We start from the raw sequence: 14475 nt of genomic DNA on the forward strand, positions 1-14475 counted from the left end.
TGTTTATGTCTTTTGATTCCCTGTTCCATGTCAAGTCATGTGATCATCCCATTTTCCTCATGTTTTTTATGTCTGTTTCCCATTGGTTCATAGTCTTGTTATTGGTTCTATCATGTTTATGCTCATTGTCTTGTTATCTTGTTTATAGTTCTGTCTGGTCATTGGTGGATGTTACCTTTGTCTATGTATCAAGTCTCATGTTTCCATTGTATCAAGGTCAGGTATTGAATGTACTGTATTGAATGTTAACGTGAGCGTTTGTTTTGTGCAACGCACATCAAGTCAAGTCCATGTTCATGTTTATGTCTAGTGTTATGTTATTCAAGTCAAGTCAAGTCTAGTCAAGTCTGTTTGTTTGGATTTTATGTTTCTGGATATACCAGATCAAGTAATAAACAGCATTTTGGTTCTTACTCTTCATCTTCATCGACTGTTCATGCTCTTCATGTCTAAGCTACGTTTCAGCACAGACCCACATTACAGAGGCAACTTTACTGAGTCAGCCAGAGTATGATATGAGACGAGGCGGATAAAGCACTGTTTAACCACACAGCATACTCCAAACTCAGCAGACAATTACTGAAAATTCACTATAAACCTATTTATCAACACAATCTTATACATTATGACTCAACATAAATTACTGTACTGAAATACTCACTCATTGGCTTAAAAAAGACATCTTGATGCAAGTTAACCATGCAGTAACAGGCACACAAATCTTCCCTTGTGTAAACTAGATTTAATGACCGTTAACTGTATAATAGAGTTAAATTACCCACTCTTGATAAATATCTGATTATCTGTCATCCCAGGAAAAAGTCAACATAATAATCCAGAAATCACTTTATTTTCTGTGTAGTCATATGGTAAAGATGCGATGAAAACTCAAATGAAGTCACACACATACACACACATGTGAAATGGGTGATTTTTCTTTGGATACTTTGTTTGATATATGTTATTTCTGTTAAGAGAAATGTACAATTACCACAATCCTCTCAGTAGAAGGCTAGCAGCTAGTTGTTTACTACTGGTGTCTATGGAGCTACTCTCTTTTCATAATGCAGGTTTTTGTCCAGTCACAGACTGCAGCACCTCCCAAATTCCCACAGTTCCTATATGCCCCAAAATGATCTACCCCAGATTAGGAGCTAGAAATATCCCCTAAACTGCTTCGAGGAACTATAGTTCCTTAGGTGCTAAATCGACGAAAACTACTGTATAAACAATCTTAGCCTTTTAATTTGTTTGTTGATATATTGCACATCATTCTGATTAGTACATTTCCTCAGTGAATGCCATGCTCCTCCGTAGGCTAGATAAATTGGACATTTGTGAGTAGTTGTGAAATAATTGTTCTAATGTGAGAGTTGAACAGCCACAGATTGATATCAACCCTCATGTGGTTGCTTGCTTATTAGTTCAGTTATCTGCTGTATGATTTACTGCACACTGCAGTAAATTAATACCGAAGACAACACTTCCTTTCGAGGAAACCTGCTGATCATGACACATTTTAATAGGAACATCTCATGCTGCCAGCATTAAAAGTCTATTCCGGGTTCAATACAATTAAGCCAGCATTTATGGTAAAAAGTTGATCACCACAAGAACTGCTTTCAATTTGTCCCTCCTTTAAAAAAAAAAAGAAAAATGGTAACAATTAGGCACTTACAAAGGAAGTGAATGGGACTAATCCATAAAGGTTAATAAAAAAAAAGATATATATATATATATATATATATATATATATATATATATATATATATATATATATATATATATATAACAAAGTGAAGTCTAGGCAATGTTCACTAGAAACAAAATAAAATTCTGTTGTTGAGCAGCTTAAGACTATGAGTAATCAAACAAGCACTCCTTTCCAAGTAATATAAATGTATCCACTTTGGGTCCTGCCATTGGTAATGTACTATCTAGCCTTTTAGAGAAATGGTTGATCGAACATATAAAAGGACTGACGTCATAAATGCCCTGTCCTTGTCTAATACATAGTGTGCAATGATCCGTTGTTTGTGGGATTTAAGAGGAGAGAAGGACACAGACAATTGATGGATTCTTGATTCTTGTCTGAGATTTTGTAGGACAAATCTCTCCACAGGCCCAGCAGACATCAGAAAAACACAACAGGTTATTTACCAAGCAGTACAGAGAATCTATTAATTGGAAAGTTCACCCAAACAAATGAAAATAGTGTCATCGTTTATATCCTCATGTTGTTCCAATCTCATGACCTTCTCTTTTCCATTGAACACAAAAGGAGATGTTAGGCAGAATGACTCAGACTCCATTTACTTTTCATTGTTTTGGTAACAGATGCTTTGAAAGCGAATGGTGACTGAGGCTAATAAATTATGGCAGAATTTTAATTTAGAGGTGAACCATACCTTTATGATGCTTTTTTGGGATTAATTGTCTTGAAGTAATTATAAAAAAGTGAACCTATGTTTTAATTTGTTTAATAAATACATTTCCACATAATAACTAAGATAATAGTTTGTTTAAAGGAAAATAATTTAGATTAGTGCCATTGAGGTCTACAGTAGCAACTATCCACATCTCACCACCTGCAAAACCTTCGCTTATATGATGACATCAGTTACTAAGAACAGCAAAACTCATGTGTGAAGCACTATGTATAGAGGATATTGCTGAGCACTTTGCTATAATTAGCACAGGATTTTTGCACTGCAGCATTTATATCCTCATGTATTCTTGCATGATTGAATCTGACGACTTGATATCTTTCTCCCTCTCATGGGATTGGAATCATCATTGGTAGAACTCACTCTTAAACTCATCTCCACCATTCTCGGTGTTTTAATTCATAATTGATTCAAGTCTTTAAACATTTCACTAAGCAGAACATTGTTAATTGCACATTAATATTAATGACCCAAAAAAAGCAAACAAATTGTGTCCTTGGAGAAGGTTCTTTTATCGAAATTACATGGCAACCTGTGTACTGTGTTCTCTCTGCACATTCTCTGTACTCAGCCTGACAGTTATCTGCATTATATTGTTTTTACAATGGTTTTTACAGGTGTTTCAAGGTCAGCCATTACTTTCTAGACTTTTCAAATGAAACAGATCAAGTGAGATTATTATGCATGCATTTTCTGCAATGATCCTCTCAGATTAACAGTATATGATCATTAGATTTATATTGCTTGAATAAACAACTTAATGCAAAGTATGAGGGAAGGATTGAAGAGATCATTGAATTGCTAGCATGTATTTTACACTTGGTTCTGCATAGAAGTGTTAGGAAACAAGTTATAAAAGAGAGATAGCCTAGTTCATAAAAACGTCTAGGTTACGATTGTAACCTCCGTACCCCGATGGAGGGAACGAGACGTTGTGTCGGAGAAGCGACACTAGGGGTCTCTCTTGAGCACCGAATATACCTCTGATCTATGAAAAAAGTGTTTTTTATGCACCAGACGACCAGCTATATCAAACTACACGTACCCTTCCCCAATGCCCCACAAAACTCGTCGGAATCCTTTTGGTTACCCTGACAGCGGAACAAGGCGACGCTTGCCAACCTGGGAATGGGCCAAGCCTGGCTGGGCCTCTTTTCTCTCTATGTTTCTCGCATAGAGCAATAGACAGCCGGGGCCCTTGCATGCACTGAGGGAAGGGGGTCTTACCCAATTTCCTATTCTTTCAGGGGGAAAAGACCCTGCGGAGACCACCCATACCCAGCTGGGGAGGTAACGTGGTGAATACATCACGTGTTTTTAGGCGACACGTGGAAGTGGCGCGGTGGTAGATCCAGCCTCAGAGAGGGGGGAGTTGCTACACACGGCGACCGAAGGGCAGCCGAAACTTACCCAAGGAAAACGCGGGTCCACTTGTAAGGGGACCGTATCGTGGAAAATACACACAGGGGGAGTCCGCGTAGGAGTCCTCACCCTGTGGAGCACCTATTCCAGTACAGGGTAGATTTGAGTACCCGCAGTGGATTGGGTCGGCAAGTTCCTCTGCCGAACTGCGGACCCATGAGGGCTAGGGAGGAATCAACCAGGGATTCGAGTTGAGTGGAATCTCCTGGGAAAAAAGACACACAGTTTTACCTCAAGCAAGGGAAAGGGCATATATGCAAGCGATTCACCCGGTCAGCCCATCAGTGTGTTACCGAGTTCTACTGGCTCAGACCTGAGAAAACACGGGATGAAACTGACTCAACCCTGAGATTATAGTATCTCGTAAAGGTGTTGGGTGTCGCCCAACCCGCTGCTCTACAAATGTCTGTCAGGGAGGTACCCCTGGCCAGTGCCCATGAGGACGCAGCACTCCTTGTCGAGTGAGCTCGCACCCGCAAAGGGGGGTTACGGCCTGAGTGTGATAAGCCAGTGAAATGGCATCTTCTACCCAGTAGGAAAGCCTCTGTTTGGAGACAGCGTTTCATTTCCGCTGTCCCCCAAAGCATACAAAGAGCTGCTCAGAGTGTCTAAAGCTCTGCGTGTGGTCCAGATAGGTACGCAAAGCACGTACCAGACACAGCAAAGATGGGGCTGGGTCTGCCTCCTCCTGGGGCAGCGCTTGCAGGTTCACTACCTGGTCTCTGAAAGGCATGGTAGGAACCTTGGGCACGTAGCCCGTTCGCGGTCTTAGGATCACATGAGTGTCTGCCGGACCGAACTCCAGGCAAGTGTCGCTTACAGAGAACACTTGCAGGTCCCCAACCCTCTTGATGGAGGCGAGCGTGATCAGCAGGGCAGTCTTAAGAGAGAGGGCCCTGAGTCCAACTGATTCTAGCGGCTCAAACGGAGGTCTCTGGAGGCCCGCGAGGACTACCGAGAGGTCCCAGGAGGGGAACAGGCTTGGCCGGGAGGGATTTAACCTCCGGGCGCCTCTTAGGAACCTGATGATTAAGTCGTGCTTACCAAGGGACTTGCCATCTACTGCGTCGTGGTGGGCCGCGATAGCAGCAACATACACCTTCAAGGTGGACGGGGACAGCCTCCCCTACAACCTCTCCTGCAGGAATAGGAGCACTGACCTAACTGCGCACCTCTGTGGGTCTTCAGCCCGGGAAGAACACCAATTTGTGAACAAGCGCCACTTCAGGGCGTAGAGCTGCCTGGTGGAAGGGGCTCTGGCTTGGTTGATCGTGTCTACGACAGTAGGTGGTAGGCCAGCTAGATCTTCCGCGTCCCATCCAGGGACCAGACATGGAAGTTCCAGAGGTCTGGATGCGGATGCCAGAGCGTGCCCTGCCCCTGAGAATGAAGGTCCTTCCTCAGGGGAATTCGCCAGGGAGGGGCTGTAGCGAGGAGTACGAGGTCGGCGAACCAGGCCTGGGTGGGCCAGTATGGAGCCACTAGAGTGACTTGCTCCTCGTCCTCCCTGACCTTGCACAGCACCTGTGCAAGAAGGCTCACTGGGGGAAATGCGTACTTGCGCAGCCCCGTGGGCCAGCTGTGTGCCAGCGCGTCTGCCCTGAGGGGAGCCTCTGTAGTGTGGCGTCGGGAGGCAAGGGTGCGTCCAGAGGCTTTGGTGCTGAGAATAAACTCAAAGCACTTACCTTGCCTGTTGAGGCCTGGCGGCAGAGTGCCGTGAGAACAGCATTTGCGGGCCAGGTGACCCAGAGACAAAAAAGGAAATAGCTCTATTATTGAGAATGTGAGTACCGCAGCCCCCGTTAGGGGGTGCAGCCAAATGAAATGGGATTTTCCCGGCGAACACAGCCTTTCATTGTCCCCAAATCACCTCCATCGCCCGTGGCACCTGCCTCAATCCCGTGGGAAGGAGGCGAGGCGCGGGGGGTGGCTGAAGTGGCTTTCTCTCATGACAAAAGAAAGCCTACAACCGCAATGCTGCCTCAGCTATGTTCTCGCACTGAGAACGTAACCCATTGGAGAGAAATCGCTCATCCCGAGCTCGGACGGAAACCAGCAAGCGTGCCGGGGAGGCGGGTGGTTCGCGGGGATTTACCCGGCAAACACAGCCCGTCATTGTCCCCAAATCGCCTCCATCGCCCGCGGCACCTGCCTCAATCCCGTGGGAAAGAGGCGAGGCACGGGGGCCGGCTGAAGTGGCTTTCTCTCATGACAAAAGAAAGCCTACAACCGCAATGCTGTTGTTCTCGCCCTGAAAACATAGACCATTCATAAAAATGCTGCCTGCGTGTAATCGCAACCCAGGTACGCCAGGCAGCTTTTATGATCGTCCGAGGTGGGGAGAAATCAACCGCATCCAGAAACTACACAGAGGCGGAAACACGTCTTTAAAATGACGCGTCCTGAAAAGGACGTTCAACGCCGCTGTGTATTGATCTTTTAGAGAAAATCACTCTTTTAAACAACTCTCTTAGAGTTTGGGTTTCTGCACTGTCGAAGCGCCCAGGGGCAATTGCACTGCCGTGCAAGAAGGAGAAATCGCCGCTGTATTGCGCCATCAATCCAACAGCATGCAAAGCGTCAGAGGAATACTGGAACTGGTGTGGTCTCACGCAAACAGCATGCACAACCATCGGCTCCGAAGAAAATTTCTGAATGAACTCTAGTATTTGCCTCGCCTTTGTACCCATATGTCCGGGGGCGGGGTATGCAAATACTAGCTGCCAACTTCGCATTAGCCTTTTTTCATAGATCAGAGGTTTTTTCGGTGCTCAAGATGGACCCCTAGTGTCGCTTCTCCGACACAACGTGGAGAGAGCGATAGAAGGGGAACCAAGCATTTAAAACTTTTGCATGTAAATTTTATTTTTGTGTAATCTTAGACTTACTTTCAAAATCTATAGTTTTCAGTTTCATATGACATTGTAGAAATGCACTATTATATATGAATGTTATATGAATATTTTAATCAGCCAAGTTGAATCCATGAGTGAAAGTGTCCAATAAGAGGACAGTTACTGTGATTAAGTGAGTAGCAATCTGCTGGTAACGTGATCCAAACATGGCAGCCCCCATGAGGGGACCCTCTCCACGTAGAATAAAACAGCTTTTATGAGGCTACTGATGTGACTGGATTCTTAATCTTTAATTAATTTCTTTAGGAGTAAAACTTTTTTTAATGAGGAAAAATTACTCAAATTTAAAATAAATGTGCTTTTCATTTCAATATTTTTTTTTTCTCTAGTAAGATAATTTTTGTACCAATTGGTGGAGGGTGAGCACCTAAAGTGAGTCTCCAAATTAGGCTATATCACATTTATTCAGGTATAAAGATTCATCCATGTGCCATTTGAGTGCTCTGTAAACAGTACATGAACTGACTGGTCCCTGAGGTCACTACGAACTGCATCAAATGTTACATTGCCATCTAATGGAGAATAGTTGCAGTGACAATTGAATGAACAGTAGGCATATGGGTGTTTGTCATTTCAAACTTTAATGTTTTTAGAGCACAAAAGATAGAAAATCACTTGAGATATTTAATCATCTCAAGTGACATCTCATGTTTAAGCAAATGTAATGCTGTTAATAGCCAAAAGCAAATTTAGCATATTTAGACAAATAGCATATTTAATTTAAGCTCAATCTATGGAAAAATCTTTAATGGTCTTCATGCATTATATGGCAAGATATTTATAATAAATATCACCATTGGAACACTTTAATGAAGAAAAACATTACTAGATGAAAATAGCCATCTATTAGGGAGTGCTTTTAACTGAATTTTCAATCAATGTGCAGTGGCAATGAGTCGTGTGACATTTCACATGCTCACTGTGTATGTGTGAATGAGTGTGACAGTCAGACAGCAGTTAAAATCTGACAAGATGCAAACATTTTTGACAAAATATATCTTAATATAGCACAGCCAGCCCATGATTAATAGTTTACCGTTAACACTTCTGCCTCACACAGACACACATTCTGCACAATGAGATGTGTGATCTCCTTTGTTTTTCTTTTCCAGTTGAAGACTTTGTTCCATTGCAGAGTGAAGCCACCTACAGTGACAGCTCTCAGACTCCTTAGGGTTATGCATTTTGTATAACTCTCTTTTATTGTTGAGTTGTCCTAAGCACAGGTAAATTACTTCAAAGGCAGCTAGCCTGCTAAACAATGTTACCTCAAAAGTGAAGGGTAAACACACCCTCAAACCATTTCCTATTCAACATTTATGAATGTATCATTAATATGACAGCAAACTCCTGTGGGTGGACAGTGGAGATTTCATTTTGAATGCATTACATGAAGTGGGGGGCTTGCAAATTGCAAAAAAGTTGCTGTGAAAGAAATGCTCCGTCTTAGGGTTGTACATTTATTGAGTGCTTTATATGAAAGGTCAAAAAATGAGGAATAAGCTGAAAGTTTGTTGACTGATGTGTATAATCATACTAATCTACTAATATAATACAGGTTGGTATGTAATGTATGTTGTACCATTGTTTTACATAACAGTTATTCTGGGCAGATTTGTATGTGTTAATTCATAAATAGAGGCATAATGTTGTGCACTGAAGCACAATAAACAAATGAAAATCTCTCAAAGTAGCAAATCTGTGAAGTAACAAGGACTTTCTTTCTTAGAAAGATACCTTTTATCCCTGGGGGAAACAATGAATGACTGTGTGACATGATTTTTAGATATACAGAGAGATAAACTAGCAGATTTCTTACACACATGTGCAGGATTCATTCATATCAGTGTCATTCAATTGTCACTGAAGCAGTCAGAACTCTCTCACACAGTCACACATGTAAATGTATCATCAGCTGTATTTAATGTGCTGGATTTGGGCAGTTTATCACAGGAAAAAGGGTGTCTCCATGAAGTAGGAATAGAGGATGAAGCTTTTGCTGGCATGTTCAGCATTTGTGTCAGTGGAGCTACACCGTGCTGTGCATCTAATATATGAATATTTTATCACAGTTTTTACCCCCTTTTTTCATTGCTTTATATCCACTTTGATCTTTTAATCATGAGGATGCAATCAGCAAAACAAAATCTCCCATCACCTAGTATCACCACCCTTTGATTGTATTACTAACGGATGCTAATATAAAAGAAAAATGAACTTGAATGAAAATTAAGTCTCAGAAGATATCACAAAGCACATGCAGTTTGATGTAAATTAGTATCTGGAGTCTTTAGGATTACTTATTGCTTGTGTTTTGGTTTGGTTTGTGAATCTTGGAATTAATAATAACATGCAATTATTAGTTATAATACACAAGTGTATTATTTGATGAATCACACAAAACCTGTCAAGAACACGTTAACCCCAAAATCAAAAGAAATAAATAAAAAATTAATCTATATTTATATTTAAAAAATGAAACACATTTTTGGGAATAATGTGAAATATGATGAACATGTAAATCACAATGAGGTAATTGTCAGGAAAATAATATCACGATTAAAAAAAAAAAACATTTTCTTTATGCTGAATAATATACTTTTTTTGAAACCTAAATAATAGTTTATTCATTTTTAATATTTAACTGACATAAAAATGTACTATTATTTTCTTTTGTTTTGAGGTGAAATGTGACCTGAAGATGTTTTTGCAAGATTCACTCATAATAATATGATACTGCCACAATGCCAAAAGACACAAATTTAAATAAATAAAAACATTTCATGTGTGACATTTATTACAGCAATATCAGGACATTTCAGTAAAAAATAAACAAGCAAAATAAATAAAAAGACAAATATTTAAATTACTTTTTATGACACTTAAATCACATTCAAATAAGTAAATAAATATCAGGACATTTAAACACACACACACACACACACACACACACACACACACACACACACACACACACACACACACACACACACACACACACACACACGTATTTACATACTTTTCATGTGTAAAATCTTAAATTTTATGACTCTTCAATCACATTATCAGGACATTTAAATGAATGAATGACTGAATGAACGAACAGACGAACAAATGGAAAATAAATCTATATTATTTTTATGCAAGTGATTCACAGCGAATCCACCCCTCTGACACTCCTCGTATGGAGCATTCCAGGAAGCTGCACTCCTTTCTGAATTAAATCATCTGACGCGCGCTGTCTCCCTATTCTCGGATGGAATGAGCCGCTCGAGCCGGTTGCCCGAGCAGCAGCAGCGGCACTGAGGCAGGTTGTTAAAGGACTGAATGTCGTACTGACTTCTAAAGGGACTCGCATCCGAAAAGGGGGAAAGAGGACTGGGAGGCTGTCAGGATGGCTTCAAACTTCAACGATATAGTGAAACAGGGATACGTGAGGATTCGGAGTAAGAAACTAGGGGTGAGTACAAGCAGTCACAGTCTTCTGGACGTTACTGTGTGGTCAGTATATTTGGGTCTCATCCAGATGCCTCCACATCTGTATTTAAAAGGGCTCGAGGGAGCAAGCGCTGATCAATGAGAACATGCTATCAACGTGCACGAGCAAACCAACTCAGTGCGTTACATTTGTATGGTTTTATTCTATTAAGTCAGTTATTTTAAAATCCTGTTCTGAATTAGTAGACAATAATGTGTATTTAAAAAAAAAAAAAAAAAATGTGTGTGCTTTAAGCGAATGTGGAGTGTTTAAAAAATGGTCACATTATTTTTTGCCATAAACTGAACACTGGCACTAGGCACAAATTATTATTATTATTATATATATTTTTTAAATATATTTTATTTCAAAAGTTATAATGGACTTTTATGAATTGTAAAATAGATTCTTAAGCATTTAATTAAGAACCTGCTGTCTTCAATAGTTTCTTTGCATATTTAGAAGGCACATTAATCGAGTCTGTCCAAAGCAGCATCATGTTTAGCTACTGTTCACCTGATTCTGTAGCTGTGACAAGAGTGAGTAGTAGATCATCAGGTCTGTGTGATACAGCAAGTGAATTAATCTCTACGCTTCACTGCCACAGAAGAGCTGGATACATGGATATAAAACATTACTAGTGCAACAATGACAAGCTACAATTTAAAGAACTAAAAGTTCAGAAATAAACTTTACATATGCATTGTGCAGTATTGTTTTATAGCAGCAAGGGGTTTGAAGACCTCTAGTTTTAAAGTGTCAAACATCTGCTGTGAGTTAAGCTTTTTGTTTGAATGCCAAGTGGAGTTCAGACTGTCTTTGAAAATTCTGAAAGATTCTTTGAAAAAAATAGGACACAGCACATCATACAGTATAATGTTATGCAATATAAATAACAAAATACAATACAGTACAGCACAGAGTTAACACTTTACAAAACAATATACAGTACCACAGAATAAGTAGTGTTACCAAAAACCATATTGTCTAGGTGCTTCAAATAAAATAAATTGGCCTATATGTTCAATTTAGATAGCATAACATATGACTTAAAGCTCAAATCAATACTTGATGCCCCTTTCAGCCTGTTTCATGAACGCCTGACCAAGAAGGTTTGTTTTTGCCCTTAGACATGGGTTATGAGATGTGAGATAAAGTTTATTGCCACAGATATTGCTTCCATAGTATGGACTCACCCTAATTGTATTACTTATTTGTATTACTTTAGATCAAAGTGCCGATTCATATTGTTAGTTGATTTTTGTTGGTTTTATAAAGTTACCAGCCCCATTTTAGATATACAGTACAGTACATCAGTCTGTTAATATACAGTAGAGGCCATGTCTCTTTGGAACACATAAAAATGAATGCACATTAATGCCATATTTACTGCATTTGTCCTGGCATGCAAAACATAGAAATATTATTTTATAGTAGTGTAGCGAAAGAACACAACCGCTTTCATTATTTTCAGATTATGTGCAATGAATTCTCATAGTCCCATTTGTCATTAATTGAAGGAAATGAATGTTCAAAAAAAGAAAATGTTTTAAAACCATGTTGCTGTGAAATTACTGTAAAACATTGAAAAATGAATTTGCATCTCAGTGCACTTGACATTAACTGACCTTATCACAATGACACAATGACCTTTGAACTCACCATCTTGTCCACCTTTGGCATTTACCCATTTCATCTATTTACATTTATGCATTTGGCAGACGCTTTTATCCAAAGCGACTTACAGAGCCCTTATTACAGGTACAATCCCCCAGAGCAACCTGGAGTTAAGTGCCTTGCTCAAGGACACAATGGTGGTGGCTGTGGGGATCGAACCAGCGACCTTCTGATTACCAGTTTACCAGTTATGTGGTTTAGACCACTACACCACCACCACTCCACCTATCCTATCTATCTAACACATTAATGATTACAACACGATAGAAGAAAGTAGCGGAAAGCTTTTGTTGATATTTAAAATGGCTATTACTGGTCTTTAGCGACCATTTGTATCTGTTTGAGTATAATCTGTTCATCTGATAAAATATTCTGATGAGACAGCCAGCTGCTCCTTTGAAGACTGGTTTAAAGGGAAATACTGCTTGTCTCATCAGAGCTGGAACAGACTTTTTTCTACAAGTACGATGTTTTGAACTGCAGGATCAGCTAAGGGTTTCCCTCTGATCTCTTTCTATTTTCCCCTTCTCTTTTTTCCTCTCCTCTCTTTCATGCTCTTCTGAGATATAGAAATGTGATGCAAACTCCAACGAAATGAGAAACCGTCAAGGATGCAAATAAAGTCAGGTCTTTATTAGATTAACTCATTTAAGGTTCGATTGCTTGGTCTTAACTCAAGTTCGATACCACACCCCTCCCCCTGCCATCGCTAGTCTCTTTTCATATTGTACTTTTGGGTCCGAACTGAGGTATGATTGGGCCATCAACGTTAGTACCATTGTGAATACTAGTGGCAGCTGTTTACCACTGTAGCTATAACATCTCCGGGAGAAAATGTGCCAGTTTTGCTGTTATTTAAGTGTTTGTCCGTTTGGATTTACCTTCAAAATTTTACACACAGAGAAAGGCACTTGTAGATGCTTTGCAAGAGATGCAAAGAATGTGTACTGTTCTCCGATGACAATTTATTCTGAAATTAGCAGTTTTGAGAAATGTTTCAGTTTAAATGTAAGTTTTTGGAAATGTTATGTTGAACGAGAGAATGCAAATATGAAAATTGCATGTTATCAAAAGCAGTTCACTTCCACATGTTATGGCAGATTGCTTTTATACCACTAATAAACTTCATCAGAGTTTACCTGAAACATACTGCTCAAAATCACATCAAACTGCATTCACGCCAACTACCCAAACCCAATTCAGCAAACGCACCGTTAGACTATAATGCATTTCTCCTGCCATCTTAATCTGTATTGCCCAGCAGACAGTGGATAGTCGGGGAATTTGTAAATAAAGTAAACCCAGTTCTTTCTGAAATGCTAGTACCCTTTAACCTAAGGTAATTTAACATTTTGTCTCTTTATGTCGTCTCTGTTATCCGAGACGGACACAGTTTACAATGCGTATAAACATCATTCTAAAGCCTGTTAAATGCATTGTGAATCCATAGAGAATCAACTAGGCTTACCCTTAAGTAGTCAACTTAAACCAGCCTTGCCTCTCAACAGTTTCAATGGAAGTGTAATCTTATTTAAGCTGTCGTTGCAAGCCTGTTCTTGGCCCACATTTGAGATCCGTGTCTCCAAATGTACTGCTAGAGATTAATGTTTCTCCCAGAAAAGCCCATTAGATATGCAAATTTTATTTAGAATGAATAATGCTGCGCTATTGTGCCATTTCTCTCGCAGATAAATCTCCTCTCAGTCTTCACTCTAGCATTTCACATCATCGATCCCTGCTGTTTTTAATTATATAGCATACTTTTGTTTTGGATAGAGGCAAACATTACTATTAGCCATCACCGATGTGTAAGACATGAATGATTGTATAGGCTCTTCAAGAGTAGAAGGGATCACTGCTCATATCACATTGTTGAGTGAGTCAGTGCTGTTTATGTCAGGCTATTTTCTTGTTAAGCTCACTCACATTCTCAAAGTTTGGAATCCTCACACAATATAGTACATTATGTACCATGACAACACTCTGAACAGTTTTTGTGTGTGTCTTATTTGATACTTTATTCAATTTACAGACAGTATAATAGAGAGAGAGAGAGAAAGGGTGAAAGTGAGAGAAAGCATTTACACACTGCAGCTGATAAAAGTCAAAGGACTATTTTGTTCAAGGTCATTTTAAAGTTGAAATTTAGCCAATCACCAGACTGAAAAGTCAAGTTGCAGTAGTTTGAATCTGAAAAGGGCTCTTTTAGCTTTGATTTTAGCTGTCCACAACTTTCATCTGAGAGTTCACTTGAAGAGAATAACTTATACGATTTGTTGACAAGCCAAGAAATGTGTGTTGCAGGGTTAATTCACCATAGCTCAGGGCAAGAATCCCATGACAACTGACAAAAATGCCCTTGTAATGAACATATAATTTGCAACATCTAACATATTTCAGTAAATTCTTTGATTTAAAAGGATGGCAGACTGGGCCTTTTCACACTGCACTAAACCCCAGGTTATCTTCATTCTAAACCCTGCTTTTAACCAACCTTGTAATTTTGAAAGGGGGTTAGCACCGCTTTTTACCCAGG

General features: G+C 39.8%; 1 protein-coding gene across 1 annotated transcript in view; it reads left to right on the forward strand.

Moving 5' to 3' along the window:
• The first annotated feature begins 10050 nt into the window (after window positions 1–10050).
• The window catches only part of LOC127634863 (docking protein 6-like), a 104916-nt gene continuing 100491 nt past the window's right edge, over window positions 10051–14475 (forward strand). The window contains exon 1 of the mRNA XM_052114587.1: window positions 10051–10244. Within this exon, the coding sequence (XP_051970547.1) occupies window positions 10179–10244 (66 nt within the window). The 5' untranslated portion in view covers window positions 10051–10178. The remainder of the gene's footprint in view (window positions 10245–14475) is intronic.

Source organism: Xyrauchen texanus, chromosome 42, assembly GCF_025860055.1.
Source record: "Xyrauchen texanus isolate HMW12.3.18 chromosome 42, RBS_HiC_50CHRs, whole genome shotgun sequence".
Classification (NCBI taxonomy): Eukaryota; Metazoa; Chordata; class Actinopteri; order Cypriniformes; family Catostomidae; genus Xyrauchen; species Xyrauchen texanus.